The sequence below is a fragment of the Aspergillus versicolor genome (assembly GCF_001890125.1).
Source record: "Aspergillus versicolor CBS 583.65 unplaced genomic scaffold ASPVEscaffold_2, whole genome shotgun sequence".
NCBI lineage: Eukaryota > Fungi > Ascomycota > Eurotiomycetes > Eurotiales > Aspergillaceae > Aspergillus > Aspergillus versicolor.
In genome coordinates, this window is record NW_024467525.1 from 2,269,969 (window position 1) to 2,288,491 (window position 18,523).

An 18,523-nucleotide genomic window follows, 5' to 3' on the forward strand; every position below is an offset into this window, starting at 1 on the left:
CCTACGTGCAAGCTGCATGCGAACGTTGTAAGATGGATGGAACTCGAGCAACACGAGGAGTAGGGACAACCGTGCATTTGCTAGGATCGAGTCTCCAGATACACCACCCTGAGGCTATCCCCGTATTTAAGAGTCCCGCACTGCAAAGTAGTGGGATAGCAACAATAAATAAGAGCAGAGCAGACTCGAGTAAGGCAGGATGAACAAGAAACGAATAAGCGTGGGCCGGTGCCGGACCGACTTCGTTCGCTTGAAGCGCATTTGCAATTTGCCAGGATGAGCAGAGCGAGCAATAATAAGAATTCTTATTATTATTCTGGTTTCGAGCTCAGCTTACTTCCTCATCCCATGCTCAACGCTCATCATTTTTTAATTATAAATTCCCAGCGCTCGGCTGGCGGAGATTGAAATTACGGCCTGCTTGGCCATGCGCTTTTATTTTTGTTTTCCTCTTCTGACTCCGGACGACAGCCATCCTTGCCTTTGCACATGGCCAACATGAGGTGTTGTTTGCAGCCTCGCCTCCAGACTTCAGCCGTGGCATCACTCGCACACACAACTTCCACTTAACATCAGACACCAGGGTCGTCTGTATTCACGAGTTCTTGTCCGTCCATCTATCTCGTGCTTCTCTCCCTTTCCTTGCTCGCCTCACGCAGATCGTGACTCAGAAGCTTACACTCTGACTGGCTAGGGCAGCTTGCGAGAAGAAACGGTGTGCATCCACTCCATACCACTCTTGACCTTGGGAGAGCCGATCCAGAACGCTGGATACCGAAAATAGCTTGCGAGTCGATTATTGGCAACTCCGTTGCCTGTGAGCACCACATGAATATTTTTGTCTTGTCAGAGACGGTACGGCCAACGGCGCCGCCGTCAACGATTCCCTACTGGACCCGAACTCCACCAGCGGAGGAAAGGCAAGAATGGCGCTAAAAAATCCAGCAAACGGGGACAGGGCTCTATCAGAGCTTGGGAGACCCGGGGAAATGAGCTCCTTTCCTTGGTCTCAGTCTCACCCTCTCAGTTTGGCCTCTCTGACCCCGTAACCCCCGGTACAAAACGATGATTGCGCAGAGCGTGATTCCATATTTTTCTTCTTTTCGGCCCCAAGACGAGAGTATCGAGACCCACTGCTCGTTGGCTTTAACCCTTTCCTTCATAGCCGTTTAGCAGTGATTTCATTCTCCCTCTCTCTCTCTCTTTTTTTTTTCCCTTTTTTTTTCCCTTTTTTTTTCCCTTTTTTTTTTCTGTCTTAGTTTTACGACGGTAATTTGGTTTTTGCTTTTTTATTCCGGCGGTGGCTGTTCTTCCCCTTTTCCGTGCTTGCTGGCTCGCCTGAATATTCCTTCTCCATCCCGCTTGGCTTGCCCTTTTTGCAAATCTGGCAAGTTGACTGACCAGGAGTCCATGATAGGCCCCTCAACCCGAAAACGGCAGCAATGGCCATAAAGTACCTGACGGGAGTGATGCCTCATCTCTCGGGGATTCGCGGAGTGGTACGAGATCGCCGTGTTACGAAAAATGCAGTGCGCGATCTCGGCCACATGGCGACGGGCAGCGGACAGTTGAATCAAAAATCCCAGCGACCAGTTCCCCGGTCAGAAATTGGTTGGTTGGACCACCCTGTTGCCGGGAAGTGTCTGGTGGGGAGAGGTCTAAAAAGCGACGACACTTGCTCCCACTAATCAGCGGCTGGAATCTGACAGTGACTGTTGGGGTTTGGAACGGGGTAGACGTGAGACTGGCTCTGATTTCCCCGACTGGCAGTGCGGACTGCGGATAGGACTTTTGGTCTGATATTTGGCCCCCAAACTGGGAGTAAGGCTGCTAGCCAGCCACACTGACTAGTTTAACGCTGACCCGACAGATGCTTTGGTTTGGGCCTCTGGCTATCATTTCTTGTTACGCTCGTGACGGCGTAAGACGGCGAGGAACGGGAAGGTTGAAGTTTCCTGAGTCTCTCAGATCCTTAGGGTATAGATGCACTTCGCTTGAACCCGACTTCCTCGGTAAATTGAAGGATGTTTATTGTCTCACATCTGGCTATTTGATGACTTTCAAGTTTTCAACAATCATTGTTATCAACGCTAAAATTCCATGGACTGTGCGCGAATACGATAAATATCACATGGTGGTGGCCCACACAGGTCGAACGTCAACTGTAAAACATTGGTCAAGGACTTCTGATCAAGCGCTGAGGCGGAGCCTGTCAGGCGAGACTCGAGGACACGCCTCACCCCCTGATGGCCAGCGCAGCATGATTCCAAAGGGGTGATAACTTCCCAGAGTTGTGGTAAGTGTTTTTGACAGCTCGGGAAAGGATCGACTAGGATCAAGAAAGACCATGCGAACATCCAAACTTCAAGGGCCCTCCTGTGTCGTCAGAAAACATTCGGTTCTCATCTCTTAAGGCAAGACACCGGTCTTTGCTAGTGACGAGACAACCACCAATAATCAATGAGACTGCGTCAACCAAAGTAAATTAAATTGACTGCCCACCGCGAGTATTTTTACCCCAAATACGAGCTGGTTTACCTGATGCTGACAGGTGGCTTCGTCGACTTCCGGAAGACCACTTCCTGGCGCCGCGTTACGTGTCCCACTAGTCGAGCTTATCGGCGCTTTTGTCTCGTCCCGATTAGTGCCTTCTTCCTTTCCATCTCCACAACAGGAGAAGCCGCCCATCCACCCCAGCCCCGTCGTCGCTGAACTGAACATTGGGGCCGTTTCTCGGCGAAACGTTTCCGAAGGGACCTCTGACAGCGATTGGAGAGCCACGGACGAGCTTTTCGTCCCCTCTGCTTGATCCAAGTTGGAAATACGGGACAAGATGTCCCAAAGCTCCGACATTATCTCAAGCCGCACCTGCTAATTACCAACTTACAATACAAGAGACAAGGAAGTGAAGTTCGCGCTCTCGTAGTCGAAATTCGACCAGTCAGAGGGCTGTTTCGTATCTTCTCATTCCGACCTCTTTCTTCTTGGATAGAATGAACCTGATTCGCTCTGCTCATGACCACGCGGGCCAGGATTTGGAGATCTGCTTGGGTTCCACGTGCGCGGTGGCACTTTAATCGATCCTGCTGGACCTGCTGCCTGACTCCTGGTTTCGAGAAGCCTGGGTGGATAGCCAAGGGCAAAAGTAAGCCTTCTTTGTTGCCTTCACAGATTCGTTGTCGGTATGCTCCCTCCGAGCCGGAGGAATGAGCGTCTCCGGCCTGTGGGGATACGTCCAACCATGGATTTTCGTATCGGTCGAACCCGGCTTCTGGCATTGACACTTGGACGAAGTCTGTTGAGCCTTCTCCCCCACCTCAGAACCGTGGTACCATCCTTCCGTTTTGTGACGTTTGATATTATTTTGATTTCAGCCGTATCTACTCGTGAGGGCAGGAAAGGTCTTGCACGGAACCTTCCATTCCACCCGCATGACGATCTATTTCGTCTAATTGGGCCCTTGGATGACCAGAGCAAGCCTTTGAAGCCTTGTCAGCCTTCACGGGCGTGTTAACTAACTAATTTCCTTAGTTTTTGAAACCGCGAACAGCGAGGCCAGTATGGGAGCCGGAATATTAATCCTGAATGGCTAAAGACCGCCCAGCTCTGGCAATTACCACGACGGGTGTCAAGCAAAAGGCTTTCCTGTCGTCAACATCGTCGATCACAGGAGCACCATGCCCATACTAATGAGGACAAAGTGAGACAGCATGAAACAATGTTATTATGACAACTGAACCGTGTTCCTTTATATTATCCCTCCCTCTCTCTCTCGATATCCACCAAAGCCAGGACGCCGCGGCATTCCTTGTACTTGATGCTCGATTGCTCATTTTACGCAAGGCCGAAACCCTTGCACCTCAGGACCACCAATAACTGCAAGCGGGAGGATGATCCAGATGTTTGATGAGGTATTTGTGCCCCTGGAAGCGCCTTGGCTTTTGTAACGCCTCTCGTTGGTGTAAACCGTTAAACGGTTGATCATCCACATTAACTCTTATGTGACGATGATTATTCTAAAAACTTTGTCCGGATACTGTGTGGTACAATCAACCACTGCCTGACATCTTCATTCCCGGAATGACTCGCTCCTCACGAGTCATCCACGCAGGTTTTCGCTTTGCGTTTCACGAAAAAGAAAACCGCAGCCAACGGGCCTTCGACAGGGTCGACTTGTGGCGGATGCGCGGGATCATGATACGTCCTCGATCGAGACTCGGCGGGTCGTTGGCGTTTCGGGGTTCGGCCATCCGGGCTCCATCACTGCCTCACGACGAGCGGCACGATTCTCCAACTGGAGCTGGTCCACAAGCCAGTGCCCACTAACGTTCGGTTTGAGGTGGAGCCCCTTGCTGCCAGATTCAGAATGCCAGATCATTGTTGGCGATGTGACGCCCACGGTGGCTTGGTGGGAGACTGGCAGTTGGGGGGCTTGGGGAAATAATGGGGTCACGGATACGGGATTGCTTTATCGAGAGTTCGAGACGTCGAGGGTGGGTCGGATTGGCGAATCGTGTGCAAACCAGTACGTACCTGAGCTGGTCATCGAGCGTCGAGTGACTTCACTCGAACTCTGGCTTTTCCTGACGGTCAAAACAGTCTGACTGGATGACGCCCTGGAATTGGTGCTGTCGTATCTTCTTGACGCTAATCGAGCTTTGTACCCACGATTCACGAAGCAGCTATCACACCATCGCTTTCTCATTACGGAGGACTGTACACCACCAGTCGCTTTGGGCCGCTTCGAATTTTTGTCCTGAACTTTGCCATGTATGATTTGAGGGGCTTTCTATTCTTCCGATTTTATTTTTATTTTTATTATTTTTGATTTATCCCCCCCCTGGCCGCAGAACCGCTCCCAAATCCCAATTGCACGCTGACATGGAGCCGAATCTGAATGGGCCAGTCATCTTCCCCCATTATTGGGTCGAAATGAGAACGGCGTGGCTTGCAAAAGATGACCAGAAATACGTGCTCATGTGAAACCGTTATTTGTTTTTCCAATGGCGTCCCATGATACGTAACCTCGGATCTCGAGCTCCAGCCGGTGTGCTATCAAAATACGAATTCGGGTGCAGGGATGGCAGCCCGCTGGGTCAGGACTCAGGACTCAACACGTCTCTGGGCCTCCTTTTTGATCCTTCCGTACGCGGGGCAGTGTCGATCGGCTCGAGGCGTTCGTGACCCGTGGCCCGTGGGACCATGTAAGCCCAAGCCCAAGGAGGGTTTCTTCCACTGCCACACTTAGTATCTCACGATCTACTGGCAGATGTCTGGATGACAGATTAGGGGCACAAGTCATCTCGGAAACTGCGTAATCCAATTATCCAACATCTCATGAACAGCAAAGCAACAACCTCAACCTTGATTTTTTTTTTTTTTTTTTTTTTCCCACCTTACATCCTTTGAACGGCACGGCCCGAGGATATTGTGCATCCCAGTGGCGGTGTGGGATTTGCCGTTCCAAATCCGACGAGCAGAGGGCTCTTTTCGGGACCGCGGTTTGCTGTGTCTCCGACGAATCGAGGCCCGACAGTGAAAATTTAACGTGATACAACATGGACGAAACCTCACGGTTTTCTTCTTCCTATCGGTTAATAATCGCTGACTCGTTTGTGTATCTCACTTTCGGTTGAATTTCGGGAACCAGAAGAATGTTCCTCGATACGAAAGGCAAGGGATCTGCCATCTGTCAACATTCAACCAACCTTCGTCGACTCATGCTTGTTACCAGACTGGAGTACCGCCAACCGTGAAAAGGGCAGACTGGGTGTAAGCTAGTCAGAACATCTATAATTCTTTTATTGAGTGTCATTCGACACAATTCACTCTATTTGTTCGCCGCATTCGGACATGGAGGCCATGAGACACCCGGCCTCCAGTTGCTTACCATGATAAAGCCTGTAAATGACCCCGAGAAGCGAGCTTGCTGCCGTGACCGTGTAGGTGAGGTCCAGTGTCACACGAATTATCTCGCTTTTTGGTTGAAATGCATCCCTAATGGGCACAACGACAAGTTTTGATCACCATAAACCGAGCTGCTGCTTATGCTATGCAAGAGTGTGACTACAAAAGGGGTGAAGACCTTGTTATAACCAATACTTACCGATGACGGTACGGCCGTATGGAATAGATCTGAGGTGAGTTAAATTGTCCTCTCTGGTATCAGGAGGAAAGCACCTCGAGACGCTTTACGTTGAGGCTGTTTTATCTAGGCACGCCTGAATAAAGGGAATATATTCGAGATAATTCGAGATAATTACATCCTCAGAATAAGCCATTCATGGTAGAGCCAGGCGAGTTAAGCCACTCTTGGATCTCCCCAGACCGTCGGGATTGCGTGAAAAGAAACAGGAAAAAAGGCACGGGATCAGCTATCTAGCTGAGTGGCTGCTGCTCCAGCAATTCCTTGACACCTACGGATACTTGTCTGTTTGAGATGGATTCTCCAAAGAGCTCATCTATAGCATGTTGAGATTTTGGAACTTAATCTATATCTTTGTTTATTCTACAAGAATGCTGACTAAAAAGGGTGGTGGAATGTAGACACTCACATGACTCTATCCAGAGCTCGCTTCAATTCTTGGGCTTGCTCATTCATACTGTGCCACTTCTTCTTTCATTGCTCTGGCCCATTTACAGAACTTATAATGGCTGCCTGATGGCCGGTAATCCGACAGGCTTAGGGTGTCGGCGTTATCGGGCTGGAAGATCTACTATCAGGCTCTGAATCTTGTAGATAACCGTTCCCGATGAGGCGTTGAGCAGTCTCATCGATTGTGTGTCTTCGTGACGGCCAGTCCCGGCTGAAAACTGTCAAATGAATAGCCAGTCGTATACAGGCTTCCACAAGCCGTACTTCATAGTGACCAGGGTCGAATTCAGCGTATCAGTCCTCCTCCTAGCTGCTAGATGCTATGCACCACTGCGAATTGTGAAATCTAACTCACCTGATCTACCTTTGGCAATTCTTACTTTTGTATGCCGTCTATTATAGCCTCTACTAAGTTATTCTGGATCAATTAACCTTGACCTCAGATATTTGGTGCCGCAAGCATGGCAGTCCTCACTATTGCCGCAGAATCAGGACTTGGTGTCAGTGGGATAACCCTGAATAACAATGATCAACTCAACGCTCTTTTTTACGGGTGGCTCAATCAGTTCCTGGCACTCATTGCAATCGGTCTGGGAAAAGTCACGATTGTAACCTTTCTCCAGCAAATCCAAGGCTACCATACGGTCTTTCGCACGGTGCTTCTCTGGATCTTAGCAGGCAGCACTCTTATTGTGAATTGTATTGCGGCTGCATTGCTCATCACCCAATGTGATCCGGTTCAGGGGCTCTGGGATGATTCTATTCCTGGTTCATGCCAGGGTCGAAAGCGGATCCAGGTGTTTGGGTACGTGCAAGGAAGTAAGTTGATCGACCTGCCCTGCCATTGCTCCCGGATATATTGGTTACGAATGCAAATAATTTAACTTAGCCTGGTGCTATATTAGCGTGGTCTGCCTTTTGTGACTTTGCTCTGGCCCTACTCCCGGTTTTCCTTTTTGCGGGGATTCGGGCCATCTCAGTCCCAGCGCGTATAGGGCTGAGCCTTTTGATGGGAAGTGGAGTAGTGTATGTCAATCGCCACCATTTTCGTATCTAAACCCTCAGAATGCATTCTAATAAGCCACCGAGCGTAGTGCTGGCGGCTGCGCAGTTGTCAAGGCCATGGAGCTAAGTCGCTTAACATCGTTTACCGACGCAACTCGTATGTATTTTGAGTCTTTTTTCTGATAGAAGTAACACTAGGAGTGTCCTTTAAGTTAGCGTAGAGGGAATCACGAATGTGCCTCGCGATTGAGGGATGCAAGCGGCGTTGTGTTTCGAGAGTTGTATACAAGGGCAATTCTTGAGCTCACTAGCCTTTCAAATAATGAAACGTCGAGAGAATATCAAACGTCACCGTCGTGGTTCTCTTGATAGCTCGTAATTTCCGACTCGAGGACGAGGCTGTAAATGTTGAGGATAGCTGGCTAGCCACCGGCCTTGCAGGGTTTTTGGTGTGGCGGTCTAGCGCCTCTTGTCAGTAAATAGTCACCGATGAGAATTGGCATGCTCGACGGAGGGAAGGAGAGCAGTCAGGAGATGCGCTTCTAGCACCTCTCTTACTGCTTCACATATCGCGACTTTCGCTTGCAGCTTCTGCAGCATTTTCAGATTGTTTGCCATCCCTGAATTTGTAACCCCGATAACGTGAGCTTCAGCCAGACAACGGAGGTCTATCTCGCCGTGACTGTGATGTAACTCGTGCTTAATGTCCGTATGTGTTGAAGTAGTCTGTACAGGTTCAACACAGGTTCAACACAGGCGTTTTGTGCAATGCCATCCACCCGTCGTTGATGTATCCTCATTTTTTCATTTCTTATCATACTGTAGATGTTGACTAGAGTCCCACGAACCACCTCATTGAAGCCAGACACTGCCGAAATTCTCGACGCATGATGGAGGCCCAGATCTGTCACCGTTGTATCCGTATGCGACCCTTCTCGGCTGCCGCATAAGCAAAGTTGACTTACCAGTGTCAGAAGATGGAGATCAGCTGCACAGCACAAGATCGCTGCCTGAGAATACCCAACGGCGGTTAGCGTCCCTGACACCAAAACCGCCGTTCCTTACATAACGGACCATCTACCCCTCGTCGGTTGGTGTCGTGACTTGGCCTGGTGAGTTCCTCATCTCCTCATCTCCAAGGAGAGATCATATTATTACTACTGAGGTTTCTTCTCTGCCATCCCGCTTTGCGTTGGTGAAGTCTACGTTGTTCTGTTTTTTACGCCAATATCTGACAGATACCTTATTCCTCAGGCAATAAAGGCCCATCAGCGGCAACCTTCCGCTTCTTATCTTGTGGACAGCTCCACCGCCTCGCTTTACTCTCGATCTCCCCAAATCTCGACTGTGTTTGTGTGAAGGCCCATACTATTATACCAGGTATATTCTCCGCTATTTGTTATACTTTTTTCCACAATGCCCTGGCTAATTCTGAATAACCAGCTTTAGTAGCTTTATTGTTTTCCGCACCGCGCTCTCTTCAACTACCTGAACCTCTTATAGCCCAAGATCTACCCACGCAATACATAAAATCAGCTAGCTCACCATGCCATCGTTTATGGAGGATCTGTGGTCGAGCATCTTTACTGCGGGCCCTACTCCAACTCTCCTCCTTGCGACAAACGCCACCTTTGCCGCCTTGCAGACCCTCCTCTTCATTCTTCTTCTAGCTACATACAGCATTCATTTCGCTATCCTATCGATTCTCTCGGGTGCACTTTGGTATTCGATCAACTGGTTTGCTCAGGAGTTGAAGCAGGTTCAGGCACAAACAACGGGGGAGGATACGCTATCGGAAAAGGCAGCCGCGGAGACCAAGCAGAGTGATGCGAAACCCCGGGGCGTGGACGGCGCTGATAGTGACACGGAAACAGAAAACTTAGGGGAACGAAAGAGTGCGGGTGATCCTAGTTCGAGCTCACAACCGGCTACTGCGTCCACGTCACTCGGCGTCCCAGGAAGCTCGAGTGAAATTCGAAAGCGCCCTAGTGTGAGCGGCGACAGCTCCGGGTATACGAGCACCGATAGTGAGTGGGAGAAGGTTGATGACAATGCCGGAAATTAACAGACGTCTGCGCTTAACAATCTTGTGAGAATCGGTCTGCCGACTTTGAGACGACTGGGTGTCGTTTGGTTTTATGTGGCGCTGTAGAGACTGTCCGGGCCACGGTATGTCCGGGATAGCCTGTTGCTCCTTGTGCATATTGCCGAGGGCATTCGTACCCTGGAAAGATACCCCATAGATACTGCTTTTTATCATTCATAAATTATATAGTCTATTAACTAAGTTCCCAGTTTTTGTTTTAACTACGCGAGTGATGTTGATGACCGCGGCGGAAATCTGCCTGTGGAGTATAGTAGCTTGCCTCAGGCTAATGCAGCTCTTATCTTATCGATAAGCCGCTGACTCATCCGACGCGCTAACGCCCGAAGCAGATCGCGGGTTTGTTATGGATTTACTCTCTTGTTAAACAACGACGTTTGACGTCCATATCTGAACCAGTTTCGACGATATTTCCTCGATAATGCCTTGCGCTTGGCAAATATTGCAAATATGACCCCGGATTCGTCGATCTGCGTGGGTCGCAGCCACATATTGGGGTCCGTCTTCCCCCCCGCATCCTCGGACGACTTCATACCAGGACTCGCACCGAGGACGAGATCTTCACAACGAGAGGGATCAATACCAGAGAATGGAAAGTGGGATCGAGCTTGGCGGGGGGTGACATCGTTTCTTTCAATCCCGGACGGAGAATTTGAGCAGCTAGTGCTTCACAATGAAGAGAGCGACGGGGAGTTTTTGAAGCAGTGGAATCGACACAAGAAGCCATTGAAGGAGATCAGGGATGCCTTGAGTTATTTGATAAAAATTTCTACAGTGGATGATGAAGATTCGCCGAAGAATATCATCGACTGGTATGGCTCTGAGATTCGTCGGCACTTCTTGCGGAACTTCAAAGACGAACTATACGTAGTGAGTTCTACATTCTGCACTTGTATAATTTTACTTGGTCACGCTTTACTGAGACGCCACAGATTGTCTCGTCTCCCTCAGATCGAAATTACTTACTTGAAACACTCGTTGTGAGATGCCTTTTACTAATGCGCAGGATATACTTTTCTCCATTGGTGGAATACATACTTCCTTTGCTGGACAGTGCGCTGGAGGAGAAGGTGTTTATGAAGTTCCAACGATCATTCAACTTGATGATAGGATATGCTATGCCATGGCCTCAGCTCTCGGACCTACTTACTCGAAACTTGGCCAAACATGCGTTTATCATCCTAGGAATTGCGGGCTTGAATGAAGAGGCGGATATTGTCGAAAGTGTCCATGTTGATGATATGGAAATTGATAGACAGTGCTCAGTATCGTATCAAGGCTGGCGGGATGCGCCATCTGCTGAGATTCGGTCACAGATGATGACGGAATTCGAAGATGCACGAGTTACTACAGCCCGCGAACGCCTGCTATCATTGCTTAGCGACCTTCAGCTTGTTGGTTTGGGAGGCGAAAAGGCTCAAGAGGTCTTCGCTGGCGTAATGGATACAATGATGACAGAATTCATCCGGGCAGCCTACACTGGTCACTGGGAAGGTCCATCACTTATCTCACGTCATTTGCGGCAGTGGATATCAGATGTGTTTGCAAGGTTAGCCGTGCAGGTTCTTGCAATCATAAACGTACCAGAATCCGGCATCAAGGACCCAGGGGAGTTGGAAGTGAAATTCAGTGACCTAGAAAAGTGGCAGGAAGTTGGTATTGCCCGTCTTGGGGCACTTCGAGTAGGGGAGTTATTTGATATTATCGTTGAATGGCCTGCAAGCAGTGGAGCGATTGAAGATCTGAGGCATTTCACAACGCATCCTGCAGCACGACATCACTTGACACAGTCGTTTGCGGTGGCGCTTAATCGACGGTTACTACACCCAGGTGCTTCGACCGTGGAGATTTTACAAGTTTACATCTCGATTATTCGATCGTTTAACCTCCTCGATCCGAAAGGTGTCCTTCTAGATCGGATTGCACGGCCGATTCGTCGATATTTACGAGACCGCGACGACACCGTTAAAGCAATTGTTGGCGGTTTATTAGCAGATCCCACTGACGCAGATGGCCGTGGTACATCGTCTAGCAGCGAAACGTTGGTAGAACTATCCGCTGAGCTGAGCAAAGCGCATCAAAACTCGTTGCGGAACGACACCGGCGAGCTGGACTGGGATGACATGAATTGGATGCCAGATCCGGTAGATGCAGCACCAGACTACCGCAAATCCAAGAGCTCCGATGTGATCGGCAGTCTCATCAGTCTCTTTGAGTCCAAGGAGACATTTGTACGCGAGATGCAAAACATGTTGGCGGAGCGGCTTCTTCAAAAGCGTGCAGAATTCGAGCAGGAAATGTCCGTCTTGGAGCTACTCAAACTCCGGTTTGGCGACAACGCCTTGCAAGCCTGCGAGGTTATGTTGCGTGATATTTTCGACTCAAGACGAGTCGACACCGTTGTTCGCAATGACCAAGGCATGGCAAACGCCGCGGAAGACGACGAAGACGTCCCCGAGCTCCATGCCAAGGTTCTATCGCACTTCTTCTGGCCCGAGATTCAAGGCCAGCAATTCAAGGTTCCCGGCGAGATTACTGAACTCCAGGAACGATACTCTGAGGGTTTCGAATCACTCAAGCAATCGCGCAAACTCACCTGGCTTAATGGCCTCGGCCAGGTCACGGTCGAATTAGACCTGGAAGACCGCGTCTTCGTCGAAGAAGTAACCACCTGGCAAGCAACCGTGATCTACGCGTTCAACAACCCCGACGAAGCCAACGAACCTGTCGTCAAAACAGCCACGGCACTCTCCGAACAACTCGACATGTCTCCAGTGCTCGTGCGCAGCGCCTGTCTGTTCTGGGTTAGCCGCCGCATTCTAACCGAGGTGCAGCGGGATACATTCCGCGTTCTAGAGACCCTCCCCACCAGTAAAGAAACCATCGCAAACGAGGGCGACAACGACAACACCACTGCATCCGAAACAGGAGGCCCCGACGCCGCAGACGTCTACGTTGATGCCGCCAGCAGCGCCGACGCAGCGGCTAATGCAGCGGCCGCCGCGGCGGCAGCAGCAAAGGAGTCCGCCGAAGCAGCAGCCATGGAGAAGATGAATCTCTACTGGCAATTTATCGTGGGAATGCTGACGAACCAGGGTGCGATGCCGCTGCAGCGGATCGTCATGATGCTGAAAATCGCGGTGCCCGGTGGGTTCCCATTTAGTAATGAGGAGCTGCGCGAGTTTCTGGCGGGGATGGTGTCGAAAGGGAAATTGGAGATTGTTAGTGGAGGTACTTATAAAATTGTGAGATGAGGAGTTGTCAATTCTTCATTGCCACTATAATGTATTACTACTAGTTACTATCTACATCCCTTGCTCATGATTAACGATAAATAAATAGAATAATTTTGTGAAATGAGAATTAACCGAAATCGCTAATACACACAAATCAACCAGCCCTAAGAAAAACGGGGGGCAACCTTCTGGGTACTCGAAGAAAATAAGAGGAGTCTATTCCGCATCCAACAACGCCACTGGCGGTGTATCATCGACCTGCACACCACCCCTCTTCTTCTCATTACTGTCCCAAAACGGCAGACGCCAGCCGCCCTCGCTCTCCGGTGTGGAGAGCCAAAGACGCATGAGGTGTCTTCTCGGCGCAGGCGGCGCAAAGTCCTTATATTCCGTGCGCGAGTGCAGAACATGCGAGTTCGATACGAACTGGATGTCCCCGACTTCAAGGATCATGTGGAGCGCCAGACGCTGGCAAGTTTCTTCGAGGACTTGCAGGGCTTCGAGTTGGGCGGGTGAGAGAGGGGGGATGAGGCCTGCGTCTGAGAAGCGGCCGAGGGAGCGGACGTAGTAGGGATCCCATCTGTTACAAAAAAAAAGCGAACCCGGTTAGTATTTGGAGATTGGATGTGGAGAGGAGGAGAATATGGATGGATGGATGATTGGGCTGGGTGGGTTAAAAGCGTACTTTGTGTATACGCGCGCGTTATCGCCGCGCTCGAGATAGATGACGCTGGTGCGGATATACTCCTCCTGGCCCTTGGATGTCTCGCCCTTGCGGTCGAAGTACCAGATCGGTTCGATGAGGGTCTTCAGGACGTCGGGGCGCTCTGCGGCGAGAGTGTTGTAGACGTTGTGGGTGGAGGCGATGTCTGATTCACCTCCCTCGAGGGCGCGGGCGATGCAGAGGAGACCGACAATGTCGGAGTCATCGGCGTGGAAGAATTGTCTAGGATCTGTTAGTTCTATGGCATTCCTGTGTGGGGTAGTGGAAGGGGAGACGTACCTGGCGTTTGTGCGGTAGATGCGCACAGAGTCAATCTGGGTTGGGTCTTCGCCGAGATCCTTGACGTGGCCGAGGACATGGCCGCGGCTGTTCTGGGAGACGAAGTAACCTAGGTATGTACCGAGACCCATGTAGGCAACGGCGGATTTGTGGTTGCCCCATTCCTCCACGGGGAAGCCCTTGAAGAGAATGAAGCCTTTGCCATTGAGGAGATCCTCGCGGAGTTCTGTAAGGAGGGCGGAGAGCTTGGGGAGAGGGAAGTTGCTCTGTTATTGTTAGCTTTGCTGGTCGGGCAGATGGGACAATAGGTACTACCTTTGAGATACCGGTCAGAGGGGTCTTAGCGGCCAAAAAGGCATCGGAAGTTGCGCTGAGCTCGGCAATCTCCTCAGCAGAGAAGCGATGGGTCCATTTCTCAGGAGCGTCCTTGTAGTCCTCGGCCTTCCACAGAGTAGGGCCTGAGATAGACTTGGGGAACTTGTCGAAGGGACGAAGGGCGTCATAGAGCGGGGGGTGTTGGCCAGTGGTTTTCAGGCCATCAGGGAAGGCATCAAGAGATAGAGGGGTGGCAGTTTGTGTGAGAGTCGCCATCTTAGCTGTGATTTTGAAGACTATTACTATTGAGAATCACTTCGTCTGGGTTGCTTTCCCCTCAACCCCTCGGAGGGGCACGTGGAGATTTATAGACGCCGCGAGCTCGGATGAAGCGACTCGGCCGGGAGAGATGAGTATAGACATCGAGAATAAACGCAAGCCGTTATGCAAACAGTGGAGGACATTGCGTGCTGGAAGATCACCGAAGTGTGAAGCTGATAGGAGGAGAGGCCGACGAGGACGGCGTGATTGGTCCTTGCGATGGCGTCATCTCGGGCGATGAGCACTCATCCTGAGGCGAGCACAGACTGAGTGCGCGACGGGAGGGAGACAGGAGCAATGCATTGATAATTGACTCGAAGATCGGGAATTGGCCAGTGCCACCTGTCGGAGTCCCTTGTGGTCTGCAGATACTGGACTGTCATATGGTGGATCGGGAGTGGTAGGGCTCAGGCACATACCAGGAACAGCACAGGGACCCTGGTACTCACAGCAAACATCATCAATCTTTATCAATCTGGCCGTTATACATGCTCATAAATGCCCCTCCAGATCAGCAGTGCAGGCGATAATCAGAGTGTCAGGATTGGGCTGTTGCTGTTCCTGCGGTGGAGTCTGCCCTGAGTCGCCGTGATGCCTGCATACTTCTGCATTTCCTGCAGTCCTTGTAAATAACTATACAGACTTCGAGTCACATCGTTTCCCATCTGCATCAACATGTCTACACCATCTACTTGCCCTCCGTATGAACTTACTAATGGCTACCCTCGGGCACTCGCATCCAACTTCCCTATTCGGTAATTATTTGCTCAGAGTCCAGTCCACTCACACCAAATGAAATTCACAAACTTCTCCAACTCCTCAACAACTTCACCAACACCACCACTCTGCGCTCTTTGTCCTCGACATCCGCCGCTGGAAATGCTGCATATCGCGATCTTGGACGTCGATGTCCCAGTCCCGACCGTCTACGCCGCCCGCGGCCTCTACAGCTCACAGTTCCGCGCACTGCTCCAGCCCGCCGCAGCACGCCTCAACCTCCCCGCATCAAGCATATACACAACGGCCTTTGATGTAGCCGGCGGCTCTCTTCCTCCTCTCCAAGCACTGCGGTCGTCGCCTCGATCAACGACAAATGGAGTAGCAGATGAACAAGCACTCAACCCGCTTGCGCTGCCAATAGACGGGATCCTCATCACCGGGGCGGCAGCGGGGGCCTACCAAGCAGCAAAACACCCCTGGATCGTGCCACTACAGAACTTCATCCAGACGGTCTTCGACGACTTCCCGCACGTCAAAATGTTCGGTTCCTGCTTTGGCCATCAGATCATCGCGCAGGCTCTTTTATCATCAGATGCGCGCGGGGCATCCGACTCAACCCCGCCACCAAGCGTAAAAGTCGAGCAATCCCCATATGGGTATGAAATGGGCCTGGCATCCGTAAAAGTCACCCCGGAGTTTAGCGCGCACTTCCCGGCGCTCTCGGAAACGCTCCCGCTGCCAAACGAGATGCGGCTGCAGATGGTCCACGGCGACTGGGTGGCTTTTCTTCCGGGTAAAGACAGACTGCCAGAGCCGTGGGTAAATGTCGGATCAACGGAGGCCTGTCCCGTCCAGGGCCTTTACTGTCCGGGCCGGGTGTTGACGTACCAGGGACATTTCGAGTTCGATGTGTTTGCGAACACGGAGACTTGCCTGGAGTTTGCGAGGCGGTACGGGTGGGATCAGACCGATGTGGAGAGGTATCTGGGGTTGATTGGAAAGGGGAGGGTTGAGGGCACTGTGGAGAATGCAGATGATTCGAGGGCTGCAGCGGAGGTCGTTGTGTTGTTTTTTGGGCAGTGAACAGGCCAAGTGTTATATAGAACTGTACATAGAGTATAGATTATGATTCATGAACTTCTAATTGTTGATTAAGTTTGTGTAACTATATAGCGGCAACCAAAGAAAATAAACCCAGTGAGCTGAACTGAACACTTGTAAATTACATCAAGCTGCGAAGAGAAAACCAACAATATGAGTCTCTCTTCCAGAAACACTCGCCTGTTTCAGAACAGTTACACCCCATTAACCCCACAACTTGTATAGTCTAATCGGGGAGCGTCCGCCCCCCCAAGACCCTAGCACTGCAATTAACCGCAATTAATCTACAGCACAGGATGATCATCGGGACTCGATCGCACTGCCGTGAAGAATTCCCCTGTGGAACGCGTCCAACTCCCGCCCCATCGTGTCCCTGACAATCAAATTCCAGTTGCATTGCATTGCCCTTGCATCTGCCAAAAGGGGCAATCATCGTCGCTACCCCAGGTGCCCAAGGAATTCCTGTCGTTTATTATTCGCATTCCTCGCTTTTATTTAGCTTTGCGTCTCTCATCTCTCCAGCGCCTTGTTACTCTTCACGGTGCAGGGAATACTACCACCACCACTACTACGTATATATAGAGCACCCGGCTGGCTACAGACAACCATGTCCGCGATACCTGGCCTACGCACCTTGGCCAGCTTGGGTCTATCCCTTGTCTCCATCCCAGCGCTTGCGACCCAAGCTCAAGCCCAAACAACGGCCGCGACACTCTTCGCAACGCATTACAACACGAAGTCGATCTATACGCTTTCGCTGTCGCGCGCGTCCAATGGGTCGTATACGCTGACTGAGTCGTCGAAGCTCGAGACGTGCGGGGAGTATCCCAGCTGGATCACGCTTGATGCGGAGACAGGGACGATCTATTGCTCTGACGAGTATGGGTGGAAGAATGAACAGGAGACCGTGAACGGGTCGTTGACTGCGCTGTCTGTTGATGAGGGCGTGTTGACCGAGATTGCGAAAACAGATGCGGCGCCAAGTGGTGTGAACAATGTTGTTTATGAGGGAGACGGAGGGGAGCAGTATCTTGCGATTGCGCATTAGTGGGTGCTCTATTTTCTCTCTCCTTTCTATTTCCATTTCGCAATAACGGCTTGGATTGGAAACTAATATACGATATAAACGAACAGCTCTGGCTCCGCGGTCTCAACATATGCGCTTCCGCTGGAAGACGGGGCCGATCCACTACAACTCTTCGAATTCGAATTATCCGCGCCCGGTACGGTCCCCGCAAACCAGGATGCGCCTCATCCACACCAAGCTCTCCTCGATCCGACTGGAGCCTTTGTTCTCGTTCCCGATCTAGGCGCAGACCTTGTCCGCGTCTTCGCCATTGACAAGGCGAATGGTAAACTCAACACTTGCCCGCCATTGAACTACACATTGGGTGGGGGCCCGCGACACGCCGTGTTCTCGACTGCATCAGAGGATCAGCAACTTCGACTTCAGGGTAGCCGTGCTCCACGTGATACTGCTGGAACAGTTCTCTACGTAGCTGGGGAGTTGAATGGCAAAGTCGAGGCCTTTGCCGTTTCGTACCAGGAAAGCGGATGTCTTGCATTCAAGCAGATCGAGGCGGAGGTGCCGTACCCGGAGGAGTTTCCCGAGGGTGCCTCCCTCGGTGAGATCAGACTGGCTGATAGCCACTTGTACGTTTCTGTGAGATCGGACAAGGCGTTTGATGGGAATGACTCTATTGCAAAGCTTGACTTGGATCGTGATGGCAACTTTGAGTTTCAGAATATCAACTCCTCCGGCGGCGAAGTTCCGCGCACATTTGCGATCAACAAGGCCGGCGATCTGGTTGCTGTCGGGAACCAGGTCTCTTCTAATGTTGCTATTGTTGAGCGGGACCCCGATACTGGCCTTCTGGGTAGCGTTGTAACGAGCCTGTTCATTGGAACCCCTGGCGACCCTGACAACTCACTTTCGGGGCTAAGCAGCATCATCTGGGATGAGTAAACCTGCACCCTGATCCTATGAAAGAGTTAAGGAGACAGTAGCGAAATATATCGACCACAGGGGTCGTATCAGTTAAATATCACAAATCTTTTAAATGCACTGTCAAACATCAACCATAAACTTAGCGAGTCTTGTAGAAGTCATTAAAGGATATCAG

At 50.9% G+C, this 18,523-nt stretch overlaps 6 protein-coding genes across 6 annotated transcripts; 5 read left to right on the forward strand and 1 right to left on the reverse strand.

The window, feature by feature from the left end:
• Positions 1-6,820: 6,820 nt before the first annotated feature.
• Positions 6,821-7,783, forward strand: ASPVEDRAFT_123190 (uncharacterized protein; the record flags this gene model as incomplete). Its single annotated transcript, XM_040806058.1, has 4 exons — positions 6,821-6,979; positions 7,039-7,414; positions 7,501-7,621; positions 7,690-7,783. The coding sequence occupies 4 exons, from the start codon at positions 6,821-6,823 to the stop codon at positions 7,781-7,783; spliced, it is 750 nt and encodes a 249-aa protein (XP_040664398.1).
• Positions 7,784-8,698: 915 nt separating this feature from the next.
• On the forward strand, positions 8,699-9,627 carry ASPVEDRAFT_69204 (V-type ATPase assembly factor PKR1; the record flags this gene model as incomplete). Its single annotated transcript, XM_040816015.1, has 2 exons — positions 8,699-8,980; positions 9,044-9,627. A coding segment is annotated over exon 2 (480 nt), but the record flags the coding sequence as incomplete, so codon positions are not given.
• Positions 9,628-10,154: 527 nt separating this feature from the next.
• On the forward strand, positions 10,155-12,958 carry ASPVEDRAFT_80275 (anaphase promoting complex subunit 2; the record flags this gene model as incomplete). The annotated part of the gene is made up of 2 exons (XM_040816838.1): positions 10,155-10,574; positions 10,637-12,958. The coding sequence occupies 2 exons, from the start codon at positions 10,155-10,157 to the stop codon at positions 12,956-12,958; spliced, it is 2,742 nt and encodes a 913-aa protein (XP_040664400.1).
• A 198-nt stretch (positions 12,959-13,156) lies between these two features.
• Positions 13,157-14,534, reverse strand: ASPVEDRAFT_80276 (TauD/TfdA family dioxygenase; the record flags this gene model as incomplete). The annotated part of the gene is made up of 4 exons (XM_040816839.1): positions 13,157-13,520; positions 13,626-13,886; positions 13,944-14,209; positions 14,259-14,534. The coding sequence occupies 4 exons, from the start codon at positions 14,532-14,534 to the stop codon at positions 13,157-13,159; spliced, it is 1,167 nt and encodes a 388-aa protein (XP_040664401.1).
• A 924-nt stretch (positions 14,535-15,458) lies between these two features.
• Positions 15,459-16,382, forward strand: ASPVEDRAFT_123852 (type 1 glutamine amidotransferase; the record flags this gene model as incomplete). The annotated part of the gene is made up of 1 exon (XM_040806129.1): positions 15,459-16,382. One exon carries the CDS (start codon positions 15,459-15,461, stop codon positions 16,380-16,382), a length of 924 nt encoding a protein of 307 aa, XP_040664402.1.
• Positions 16,383-17,007: 625 nt separating this feature from the next.
• Positions 17,008-18,366, forward strand: ASPVEDRAFT_125757 (lactonase family protein; the record flags this gene model as incomplete). Its single annotated transcript, XM_040806297.1, has 2 exons — positions 17,008-17,447; positions 17,535-18,366. 2 exons carry the CDS (start codon positions 17,008-17,010, stop codon positions 18,364-18,366), a joined length of 1,272 nt encoding a protein of 423 aa, XP_040664403.1.
• Between the last annotated feature and the right edge of the window lie 157 nt (positions 18,367-18,523).